A 13,221-nucleotide genomic window follows, 5' to 3' on the forward strand; every position below is an offset into this window, starting at 1 on the left:
AAAAAAAATGCTAGAGACAGCTCGATCCGTTGAACAACACAGGCTACTTTTTATCCCAAAAAGTTTAAATGTTCATCCACGTGGATTTAGGTTCTTTTATACACGCGAGTGAAGTCACGCGCCTTATCTAGTCTCAATAATAATGTCATAAATGTAAGAGTTTGGATATTCGGATGTTTGTTATTTCTTCACGCCTAGTTCACGTCACAATTTTTAAATTTACCTAAAATTTGGATTGGATATATTTCCTACCCTGAATTATTAATACATACGTAGGCTATATTATATCATAGAAAATCGAACAGTTCTTTGAAAAAGATAAATCCGCTGGGCGAATTATTATCATCTTCCTATGCACATTAATTGACGTATACCTATCTACAACGTCTGGGTAGTTTAATACTAATGAAATTTTAGAGATTACAAAACTATTTTTAACCCTCGACCCAAAAAGAGGGGTGTTATAAGTTTGACGTGTTACCTGTGTATCTGTCTATGGCATTGTAGCTCCTAAACTAATGAACCGACTTTTTCTATTTTTTATTTTATTTGAAAGGTGGCTTGATCGAGAGTTTTCTTAATTATAATCCAAGAAAATCGGTTCAGCGGTTTAAAAGTTATCAGCTCTTTTCTAGTTACTGTAACCTTCACTTGTCGGAGGTGTTATAAATTTTTAATTTACTCTTGTAAATAAAGCCTATAGAGTTCCTGTTCTGAGATTAACATAGTGACATTTCTAGTTCATAATGATTGCTATTGCCGTTGCTATTATAGGAAATAAATGGTTAATCAAGTGATGACAATCAAGTTTTTCATGAGTTTAATAGGTACGTTAGGTCAGAGAATCATAAACAACAGCGTGGGATGTCTTTGACAGTTCAAAAGTTCAAAGTGTTAACTGTTCTAGCATCAGCTCCCAGGTTTTTGTTGCGCCTCAACAACAAACACCACGATGCGTGGATTCCGTTACTTGATCCGTTTTTGTAAGCCACATTCTGTTATATAAACCAATTGCTATAATATCTCACGGTACACAAAGCACACTAGATCCATTGTGGATGCTTAGTGACGCAAAAATTGCAAGTTAAAGGAAACCAGTTAAGTGTGAGTCAGACTTGCACGCGAAGAATTCCGTACCATCGTACAAAATACAAATATTTTTACTTTTTTTTTAAAATTGCATGGCGGCTATCTTGGTTTTTCTTACGTGTTGTTATAGCGGCAATAGAAATACACATTCTGTGAAAATTTAAATTTTCAACTCTATTTCAATTCTATTACGGTTCATGATATAGTCCGCTGACAGACGGACGGACAGCTGAGGCTTAGAAATTGAGTCTCGTTGGCACTATTCGGGTACGGAACTCTAAAAATGTCTCTCAATATAATCAAAGTGGCAAATTGCGTTGCCATAAAATTATATTTTCTTTCGTCTAGACATATTGATGTTGATAAGAAAGTAGGAAGCGATCAAGCTTCCGACTTTCAAAAGACCGTTCTCATGATTAGTGTAGCGATTTGGAAAATGACTTATGTACAATTTTAACAAAATCTTTATCTACACTTATCTATACTGATATTATTACAGTAGAAAGCTACATTATTCCTGAGTGATACAGGCTATATTTTATTTTCAAAAAAAATTAAGTCCTCTACGAAAACTGTAATATGCTACCCGTGCGAAGCCGGCACGGGTCACTAGTATTATATATACCTAGAGGTACAGTTCTTAAGTCTGGACGCAAGCAGTGACCTCTGAAACTACTCACCCGATTTCAAAAATTCTTTCACAATTGCATAATTATTTTACATCGCTGGATAGTTACATTATTTTAAATTAACACAGGTTATATATTATTATTATAGTATATTGACATAATATATTGAATTCCACCCAAGCGAAGCCGAGCAGATCAGCTAGTCTGCACAATAATTAGGTTGATGCAGTTAATTGGTGAATATTCTTACACAGTATTAAATTCTATAAAAAAATTGTTCCAGGTTCCAGAAAGAATTGAGCAGTGCCCTCAACTTTCGAAGAATGATAATTTAGAGCAGAATGAAGAAGTTTTGAAACCACCAGATACGGCAGTGAAGAACAACGCTGACATACGCCATACTGAAGTAAATGCGCTAAAGATGGAAGTGGAGACTTTGCGATGGCAGTTGTCACAGGTAAATATAAAGTTAATAAATAATTTTACTTTAATATTCCTGATTTATTGGTGCACCAATATTATAGCATGCTAAAATTAAGTTCTGTTAAATGTAAGGCATCGCGAATTGCTCCGCTCAATTTTCTTCAGATTTTTGCTCTAAGCGAATTGAATTATTGTTTTTTGCTATGCGTAATACGATTTTATTATTAATTTAAGAAATGCCAATTTTAGCGTGATTATTTTCAGACAGAGGCCAACAGGCAGATGCACATAGCTTTACTTCAGCAAATAGTAACTTTTTTGAATAGAGTCAAAGAGCACATAGAAAACCAGAAAACCGATACAGCAGTGCCACTAGATACTATGCCACCGGAAGTGTTCCCAAAGTCTTTAAATATTACTGACTTGCCCCGATCCCGATCGGTTTTTCATGTCAGCAGAAATCTTGATTACTCTCTGAGTCCTACTAAGAAAATTAGTACAAGGAAAATCAGCAAATCGATTAGTAATGTTAACGGATATAAAGATTGCAGCAGTTTTTGGTAAGTGGATTTACACAATATTTAACGACGAAGGTTAATTGTATGTATGTATAATATAATTATTATTCTTTGACGAATCTTTATTGAGGATCCAAGTCAAGATCGTCTACCAGCATTTTATTGTAAAAGATAGTAATATTTTGTGATGTCGAAATGATCTACCGCCTTTTGCGCTTAGATTCTCATATGAGTGATGCTTGGCTCAACTCACTTGTTTGTCAAAGTATGCGCAACTGTTAAGAACCCATCCGGGGTCCTTAATTATCCAATGAGCCTTTATACGCCATTCCACGTCCAGGAGACTGTGAATCCCGCGGGCTGCGACATGCAAGGCATTGTCCAAGCAGTCCCATTAAATAAAGACTAGTTAAGCATACTTCGACTGGTCATACATGTCATCAGGTCATGTTTATAATGATCCAGCTCTTATCAAATAATGTAAATACAATTTTCTGGTTTCAGGAGTCAGTCAAAACTGTCTTTAGTATCCGAGAATGAAACTGGCCAAAAGTTAACAGAGGAGATGTCGAGACTTATAACTCTTGCCAATACTGTACTTAGCACCAAACTTCCAGATCTCACATGTTCCTGTGTTGGTGGACGAATGGAATCAACCTCACCACTAGTTGAAGCGAAAAACGATCAAACAAGTGCGCAAATTGTGTCCAAATCGTTGGATTTAATTGAAGAAAATGTAACTGATACTATTGTATTGGACACAAATTGCAAAAATGAAATTTACAATGGCATAACAAACGGACTCGAAGACGTAAACAATAGAATTTTGAGTGAATTTATTGTATCGCAAGCTCCGCTTGGTTGCGGTTTGGAAAATGAATTTTCTGGTATAAAGTTATATGACCAAGAGCATCCTAGTTCGGAAAACGGGTTCGTCGAATCGTGTGAAAAAGTGGTACAGAAACTTGACAAAAGAAATGAATACAATGTGTCAACTCATTTTATAGAAGATGAAAGTGGATTTTCATCGATGAGTTCATTTCAGGAGATTGGCATACCTATCATAAGCATAATACCACCGTCACCGTGTAAGGAAGTACAAAATTTTGAAGAAATTTCTAACGAAACTGAGAAGTGGCAAGCGGACGCCATTGAACTGGATAAGCAAAGTGTCAAAGTGTTTTGGGTTTGATTTCCTAACGTTGTATTGCATAATATGCGATTGTTTTAGAAATCAATTGCGATAAGTGCCGATATATTAGCGATATATTGTTTTTAGCCATTATGTTGTCATTAGTTAATTATTAAGTCGATTAGCATGTTAACTTTCCACTGCCGTTCATATTTATAAATAAAGTAAAAAATTGAGTTTTTTTATTATTTAAATGATATGCATTAGGACCTATTACTATGTATTGGGCTGGGCAACTCTAGTCGAGTGGTGTGAAGTTTTCAAAGTCGAAAGTATCCTACTTGTGCCGACATAATATGGAACTGAAATGTGGCCACTGAACCTACAATTGGCTTCCACATGTTTAAAGTCGCTAAATATGCTATGGAGCCACTATGGAGCAGACTTGGGTGTCTCTCAGAGGGACAAAAAACATAATTAGGAAATCTGTAATTCCAAGAAAATCAAAGTGACCAACGAACACACATAGTCCAACGGATTATATTATTTTGCCTTTTTTTAGACCAAACTGTGGTAAACGAAGCGAAAATTGTACGTCTATGGGTAAACGTGGTGCAAAGTATTATTTGAATATAGGATTATTTAAACTTATTAAACCCTTAAACCCTTCATAAATTTCTTTTTTTGCTTAACAGTCATACCTTATGACATAAATCACAAAATGTCATTTTCGTTATTTTAAATTATTTGTACAACAAAATTTATAAAATATTTTTAGTTTTTAGACCTCAAAATTCTTTTATAAAAATATTGATGTCTGTAGTAAATATTTAAATTATTAAGTAAAAATAGCAAATTTGTGATATATAAATTATTTGTGGTTTTAAACAATGGCTGAAGAAGCAGAAGAAAAAGCGAGCGGTGATACCGTCTCAATAGTTAAAGCAGAATCTGAGATTGCACCACCAAAAGTACCAGATGTAGAGTTGATAGTAGATGGGTTTGGTTTTATGCCAGAAGACAGTGTAAATCAGTTTAAATCTAGGAGTAAAATGACAGCAGCAGAATTAAAGAAATCTTCAAAATCTGTAAAAGAAAACAAATCTACATCATCCAGTCAAAGTCCTTGTGCATCAAGTACAAATATTGACATTGTAAGAAGATATACTTGGAAGACAAAGAATAGAATGACAGTACAGGTAATTCTGTTAAGTTTATGGTGTCTTTTTTAGTACCTATGTTGCTACAGCAATTAAGATGCAGGAATTTATCCAAAGTAGTCAAGTTTATAACAATAGTATTATTGTAAACAGGAGAAAAACTATAAAAATTTATCTGGGTTTAAATAGATCTGATAATAATATTATGTCAATCATTTATTTTGCATAGATTATAACATTTGGTGCTACCATAACAACAATTCAAGTTCCTGATAAAAAAGGAGTTCCTGATGATGTGATAGCTGGATTTGATACATTAGAAGGTAAAGCGTTTTGTACATGTATAGTATATCGGAGTTTATTATCTGAATAGATAATTGAGCTGTTGATGTAAAACAATTAAGTAATAGGCTTTTTAGCATTTTTATACTATTATAAGAAAATAAAAATAAACACTTAATCAATATCATACAGAATATTTTCAACCAAGAAATCCATATTTCGGAGCCACCATAGGACGTTACGCAAACTATATCCGTGACGGGACTATAGTAGTTAAACCATCCGGAAGAATGTACATGCTTAGTAACAATCGAGGACACAATCACTATAATGGTGGATATATTGGATTTGATAAGGTATTAAAAGTTTTGTCATTAACTTACTAAGGGACTTTTTCGTCTGCTCTCTTTTATAATTTCACAAACATGATAAGTTTAACTGTACACTCTACAAAATAAACTATTTTTCGTAGGTTAATTGGCGCTCCTACGTGAATGGAAATAAAGTGGTAATGAGTCATATTTCCGAGAGATTTCATGAAGGCTACCCTGGAACTGTGATGGCACAGATCACTTTTGAAGTTACTTGCAACAACACTCTTAAAATTGAAATGAGATGTACTACCAGTGAACCTACAATAGTCAATTTAAGTAGTTCACCTTACTTTAATTTGGCTGGTCATGTGAGTTGAATTATACATTGATATCATAGTACAATTTGTTGTATAAGAAAAACATTTTTTATCATTAATTGAAACCAGCCATCTTTACAAATCTGTAATGCTAAAAATATTAGGTTTACGTTTTAGTTTTAAGCTTTCGGACAAAATAAATTAATATTAGTCAGTGTCTTTATTTTGAAATGTGATTTTTTTACAGCATGCAGGTCCAGAACAAATGTATGACCACATCATTAGTATTAATGCCGATAAGTACACGGTCGTGGATGACGATGGACTTGTCACAGGTAATAATAGTATGCCTTCTAGTTTCAAAGAAAATGAGTGTATCAGTTTTGTCAAATGAGAGATGAACAGATTTAATAAGGTCAATTTCACGCTGGAAGATCTAGATGATCACCAAGTAAAATCAGTTTTTAACTACAAAGGCATGAATATTTTTGTCATATAGTTCTATGAAACTCTAATAGATACAGCTCTATGATGAGTTTTATATTGGCAACCCAGTCAGAATCTTACAGCTTAATCTAACAACTTATCCAGAATATTTTCTGATTGGATTAAAGAAGATATATACATTATCTTTCCTTGTGGATATTCCATGTGGATCCAATAATATTATGACTTTAATATAACAATTAATAGATTTCTGTAACTTATCATTGAAATATTTCATATCATGTCGATTGATTTCAGGAGAGAAGAACGTAGTAGGAGGTACAGCTTACGACTTCAGAGTGCCGCGCGTTTTGCGTGCTATGCTGCCAAGGATACCTATGGGAGGATATGATGTCAACTATTGTATCACGCAAGGCACTGAACAAGATTTATCTTTCCAAGCCAGGTCAGTGTTAACAAAATACCAATAGTAGCTTAAGTGATATTGGAAATGAAAGAGAAAATTGCGTTTGAAAGAGCCTATAAAACAGTAAACCAGCTGCAAAGTTGCAGTCTCGTCATGTGGTGCCATCTTCAAATCAAATCATGGTGGATATCCGGAGACTTTTTGCGGTCGTGTATCACTGAGCACTATCAGGTCCACTTCATTATAATATCTCTGAATCACATTTTTCTTTGCCTTCCCTACCCCTTTTTTTGGTTTACCTTTGAGAATCATCTATGACAACTCGCAGAAAAATCCCCTTTGTAGGTGATTGAAAACAGTAACCTCCCTCCATAATACGGTTATCATCACTATCCGTTTATAATTAGATCTTACCAATACCGAGCTTAGAGAATCCATTCAATATAATTTCAAGATCCCAGAAATTCAGATTGGATAATTTGACAATTTGTTTATAAATATTTTTTCTTTATTTACAGAGCACTCCATCCTCTCACCGGGAGGGTTGTTGAAGTGTACAGCAATCAACCAGGCTTGCAGTTCTACACAGGCAACCTTCTGCCGGATCCGGATAAAATTGTCGAGGTATACACAATCCAAATTAACTTACATAAGTAAAAATATAGAAACATTCATGTTTTTACAACAATTTTACTAGAAGTTAATCCACATATTCAGACCCTCAATTCAATTTTGGCTCGTCAAAAATCTGGTCTCATAAAAAAAACTTTGAATAACATAGTTTGGTAGTAGTTTTAAAGGTATGTCTGTTGGTATGTGTAGGAACCGTCAGCAGAAGAAGAAGAAGAAGCACGTGAAGAAGAAGTGAAGGTGGAGTCTGACAGTGGAAGCGAAAGCGAGAGCAGTGAGGAGTCGAGTGTAAAAGGCGAAGATGAGGCTGGCGAAGAAAGCAAGGTGAATGAAATTGCTGTTATTAACCTAGATGGATGCCTACATACTTCATAGTTTATGTGAATTGTTCATGTCTTGTACGTAGGTTTTTGTCAGTGGCAGAAAAATATAGTTACCAACGTGGATGGAAGGGATTATTTTTCTGAGATAGTATGTAGGACTGCAAATGCTATGAAGGACATGAACAATTTTTTTATATTAAGTAGTCTTTTTTATCTATATATAAAAAAATCCTTAATAATATTGTAATGTCTTTTCCAGGGCAAGAAAAGCTACGGTTATATACCACTAATGGGGAAACAAGGGGCCCATTACAAAAAGCATGGCCTTTTCTGCTTAATGCCGCAAAACTATCCGGATGCAGTAAATCATGTAACTATAGATAATGTCTAGTTGCTACTGATAATATAAGTATGGATTTAATAAAACTGCCACATCCCTACCAAGGTAGCCTTCTTTTCTCTTAGACAAACATGCAAAGGGCTTTGCAATGGATGACCTCATTTCTAATAGCTCATATAACATATCGAAAAAAACCCAGTAGCAATTGTATGCACCTTTACTACCACCAGTTAAAGCTACCGCAACTTAAGGTTCATAGAACTAGCCAAATGTTGTCTCTTGTAGTGTAAATACTGATAATAATTTGCTGAAGCCAAGAACAGTATACGTGACAGTATCAATGCCATCATTATCAATTCCAAAATATGGCACGCGCACAAACCACAAAAAAATTATTGGCTGATGTAGGTGATGAAGTTACAGAGACAAGGAGCTTTTACAAAATAATAATATTATGATTTTGTTCTTTCCAGAAAAACTTCCCGAACTCCATACTGAATCCAGGCGAGGTGTACGTTCATAAGATTCAATATAAATTTGGTCTACTGCTCGGAAAATATGTATGATAGGGAAAGATGATTGTGATTTGGTAAAAATAAAAATTTGTATTCGTCGAAAATATATGATGTAGTTTTTTTACTCCTATAAAAATAATGAGATCTTGTCACGCTAGGGAGAAAACGATAATATGCTTACAGGATAAGTTAAAATAACTGTGCTTGAATGGTTGTATAAATTTGTTGAAGATGAACTTCTTTGAGATTTCAATTAAATCTTGAGTCATGTATTTTATCCGATGAATGCAAACGTAAGTCAACGAAACAAGTTATGAGATTCAAGCACGACGACCAAACATTCACATGTTTACCTGTATTTTGGCGCAAACTCACAGTTTCTGATTGTTAGCTCTAGTGAAAATGCTATGAGAAGTTCTGAAGGCGATAATATCAAAAAGTTGCTTGTTTTGTAGTTGGTAAGCGCCCTCTACCTACCATTGCTTTATTCACTTGAAGTAGCAGTTTCTAAGTTGTTTATTAGATGGCGCTGAAGTATAAATAAAATTATAAAATGATGATTCATGTTGACTATAAGGCACCAAAACCAATAATAGAGTTATCAGCAAGAAATTGTGAGCTCACTGATTAAAATACCATATTCATCAAAGTTGCACAGTAACTATTATTAATTAGAGGAGCTGACAAAACATTTGGTGAGAGCGGTGAGAACGATACCTATCTTGCAGCTCTACAAAGGAAGAGTCTTATAGTACTTGATAGTACATAGCAGACTTGACAATCTATAGTCGCCTATCACTCTACCACCTATTAATTCTCGCTAGGGTAAAACAAGTACAACAATTGTGTGTGTGTGTGTTTGTGTGTGTGTGTGTGTGTGTGTGTGTGTGTGTGTGTGTGTATGTTTGTTACTCCTTCACGCAAAAACCACTGGACGGATTTGGCTGAAATTCGGAATGGAGATAGATAATATCCTGGATTAGCACATAGGCTACTTTTTATCCCGGAAAATCAAAGAGTTCCCACGGGATTTCAAAAAACCAAAATCCACGCGGACGAATTTGCGGGTGTCAGCTAGTTATCATTCATTGTCAGACAACTTAGATCGTGGTAACCCAATCCCCTGCAACTTTAAGAGGATCTGGCAGAGAGTCGCCCGAAGTATCTGGCAATGCATGACGTGATCCATACTAATATTATAAATGCGAAAGTGTGTCTGTCTGTCTGTCTGCTACGTTTTCACGGCCCAACCGCTGAACCGATTTTAAAGAAATTTGGTACAGACTTGGGGTACATCCCGGTGAAGGATATAGGCTACTTTTTATCCCGGAAAATCGAAGAGATCCTACAGGATTAAAAAAAAACAAAATCCACGCGGGCGAAGCCGTGGGCATCCTCTAATTTCTAATGTATTCGTGGGTTCTTAGTAACAACGACTTCGATAGATATAGTACAGTCATATTTGTGTATATTAAATCGTTGCTACCACGTTATCATTAGCAATTTAACCGGGTTCAATTTCAAAAGTAGTGATAACCTACCTGATATAATAGGCTTCGGTTTCATATTTCGTGGTCCGAGGTTTGATCCTAGACACGTAGCTCTGACTTTTAGAAGTTATGTGCATTTTAAGCAGTTAAATAACGACATTTTTCTTCTTCATTGAAGCAAGTGATGTTTAAATAAAATATGGTGAGGGAATTAGCACACTTGAGAGTTCTCCATAATGTTTTCAAAGGCGTGTAGAGTTTACCAACCCACACTTGGCTTGACCAGTATGGTTGACTTTGGCCTAAAACCTTCTCTTTCTGAGAGGAGACCTATACTCAGTAATGAGCCGGCGATGACTTTATCACGACAGTATCAATTGGAGCTGGTTAGATTTTTTTCCTTGGTACTTAATAAACAAATTTAAATTACGTATCTTAGCTGGCGTTGCAAAGGAGTTGGGCGCGACGAGTAGGTAAATAAATTTTATCATCCTTTGAATCACGATTTTCTTGAACAACTATTTGCTGTGTTAAGTGCGGGAGCTAAGGCTGTATTTTCAGAAGCACCAACTTCAGTTGTACCCTTTCAGTTCTGCAGTGTTATGGCGATAAGCGCAAGAGACGGGTCATGGAACTTTGCGGGTCTGAGGCTCGACTGGGAAGGAAGACGAGAGAAAGAGATGCAATACTTTTCTTACAGCCTAGTTTCCGTTGGTATTGGATTGGTATAAGATTATGCATGATGCTAAAAATATGAACTAGGCCTTGTAACTTAAGTGAAAACTACGGACGAGGAAAATAATTATATTTATATTAATCTGATACTCGCGTCTTCGCACCTGCGCGCGTGTATTTAGATTTTTAAAAATTCGGTGGGAACTTTTTGATTTCCGAAATAAAATGTTATTCTCCAGGTCTTTGACTATAATATTATCTACCAATGCACAAACTCACGTAGATCCGTTGTTTCATAAGTAGGACAAACCAACAAACAAACATGTTTTCAGATGATTCAGACGATTTCAGACGATGGTATAAGCCTTAGAATGAGGACTAAAGATATAGATCATCTACTTACCTAGCTAACTGAAAAAAAAAAAAATTACTCCTAAAGTAGGTAAATTTAATAAAAAAAACTGTGTACCTATGGGCTCTACATTTACCGAGAGTTTGCACTGATGAAACATTTACCGTAGAATTCCCTAACTTCGTCTGCTTTTGACCGTTTTTTCAAATTTTCCGCCAATCGGATGTAAAAAAATCTGTTACGTCTGACAAACATCGTCCAATGGTAATAGTTCTTTTTATGTGTGTATGAAAGTGTACCTACTGTTTATAGTTTAGGCAAGCTAATGACCGTTAAAAAAATAGACGAAGTTAAGGTGAAATTCCAAACTTCATCTATGCATAGGAAATTAATTTTAAACATAATGCCAATTTTATCAAAAAAATATAAATAAGATAAAATTATCCAAAAGTCCAAATACACTATCTTAATGCCTTTTAATTTTATATATTTTATACTTTTATTTAGGTAGACGAAGTTAGGGCGTACTTTGTCCAAAATCGTTCTTAAATTCAGGGGTGGCACAAAGGTATCGTAAATAAAAATGAAATATGATGAATGAATTAAACACTTTAATCGTAGTAATCGTAAAACTGTCTTTTTCTTAGGCATTCTAATGCTAAATCCAGCATGTCTTGGCTGTGAGCAACTGTATATGATCGTTTTTTCTTTTTTACGAATTCTCGATTCATGTCTAGAGTTTTTGGATTACCTGTAAAAAAATTAAAATAATCAACTATTGCAAATATAAAATAGTGGTATATTTTGTAATTGTTAATTTTCTTCTAATATAAAAATTGAGTTCATTTCTAGCACTTTTAGTTGGCGCATGTCTGTTAATAAAAGTTTTTTCTTATAAAATTTCTAGGTTTTGCCCGCGGCTTCGCTCGCGTGAATTTTGGTTTATCATAAATCCCGCGGAAACCGTGGATTTCAGGATAAAATATACTCCTTCAGGAGTTCTCCTACATCACAAGTCTCAACTGTTTATCCTATTTGGCTGAAATTAGAAATGGAAATAAATTATACCCTGACTTAACACACAGGCTACTTTTTATTGTGAAAAAGCCATGGTTCATGCGGAATCAATAAAAAAAAACAACATTCACGCAGGCAGCGCCGCAGGAAAAACCTAGTTACTTTATATTTAAAGAAGCCTTTTATTATCAAACATTAATTTAAAACACCTTAAATGCGCCAGAAATCAACTCTTTTATCAACTTACTTTACATTTTGTTATGTAGGAAATACATAGTTATTTATACAATATATCTACGTTTTTGTAATTATTCAGATACATAACAGTTTTAAATAGGTATAGAGGGTATAGAGTAAGAAAAAATACAGACCAGGTACTTTTTCATATAAGTATAGTACATAAAAAAAAGTTCTTATTCTAATTTTGACGACCCTAAGGGCAGACGAAGTTAGAAAAACATCACATTACAGATTGTATCCTAACATTGTCTGCCCTAATATTTCTGTAGTTAACGAACATATCTGAATGATTTTTTTAATTTTGGTAATGGATTATATGAGTAAACTGTAGTAAAGATTTAAAAAACTTACCTCCAAGCAGTATTGAGTAATGACACAAATTTTCGGGGTCGGTAAAAAAGAAGCGTGTGTGCGATCCGAAGTTACTCACGATTGTGACAAAATGGCCACCAATATTTTGACAAATGACATTGCAATGTTGCCATGATTAAATATGTATACTTCCCAAATCACTACAATTAGTGTTCCCATAAAAGGAAAAAAAATATTGAATTTTTTAAATTTTAGCCGATGTTAGGCATTAAAGTTGAAGTTAGGAGACTCTACGGTACCTAAAACATTTTAAAGTTCGTTTTTCTGTTATTATCATTATATATCGAACTGCGTTTGATGATTTCTTCAAGAGGTTGTTTGACAATTCAACAAATATTGGAATCTGTCAAAATGTTTGAGCAACAGGCAAACCTGTGCAACTAAAGTGACTACGAAGCGGGAACGTCAGCCGCGCGGCGGACGCGTCCCACGACATATTTTAAATAGCGCCATGCACACCTACGCGATTACAATAGTCATGTACAACAGGTGTGTAGGTATAGATTCGCTTTGTGGATTGCATCCCGCATACCGCGTTCATGACGCGCAG

At 34.8% G+C, this 13,221-nt stretch overlaps 2 protein-coding genes across 3 annotated transcripts in view; both read left to right on the plus strand.

The window, feature by feature from the left end:
* Positions 1-4,027, plus strand: part of LOC123880359 — a 36,524-nt gene extending 32,497 nt beyond the window's left edge. The window contains exons 2-4 of the mRNA XM_045928460.1: positions 2,002-2,175; positions 2,406-2,701; positions 3,164-4,027. Coding sequence (XP_045784416.1) covers positions 2,002-2,175; positions 2,406-2,701; positions 3,164-3,851 — 1,158 coding nt within the window. The 3' untranslated portion in view covers positions 3,852-4,027. The remainder of the gene's footprint in view (positions 1-2,001; positions 2,176-2,405; positions 2,702-3,163) is intronic.
* A 566-nt stretch (positions 4,028-4,593) lies between these two features.
* Positions 4,594-8,633, plus strand: LOC123880354 (galactose mutarotase-like). Of its 2 annotated transcripts, XM_045928450.1 has the most exons (10): positions 4,594-4,990; positions 5,181-5,274; positions 5,426-5,589; positions 5,706-5,915; positions 6,112-6,199; positions 6,609-6,756; positions 7,236-7,341; positions 7,540-7,671; positions 7,930-8,040; positions 8,484-8,633. In XM_045928450.1, exons 1-10 carry the CDS (start codon positions 4,682-4,684, stop codon positions 8,574-8,576), a joined length of 1,455 nt encoding a protein of 484 aa, XP_045784406.1. In that variant the 5' UTR covers positions 4,594-4,681; the 3' UTR covers positions 8,577-8,633. The 2 variants fall into 2 exon arrangements, with proteins under 2 accessions (XP_045784406.1, XP_045784407.1); XM_045928451.1 differs by lacking the exon at positions 7,540-7,671.
* Positions 8,634-13,221: the final 4,588 nt, after the last annotated feature.

The sequence above is a fragment of the Maniola jurtina genome, chromosome Z (genome assembly GCF_905333055.1).
Source record: "Maniola jurtina chromosome Z, ilManJurt1.1, whole genome shotgun sequence".
Lineage (NCBI taxonomy): Eukaryota > Metazoa > Arthropoda > Insecta > Lepidoptera > Nymphalidae > Maniola > Maniola jurtina.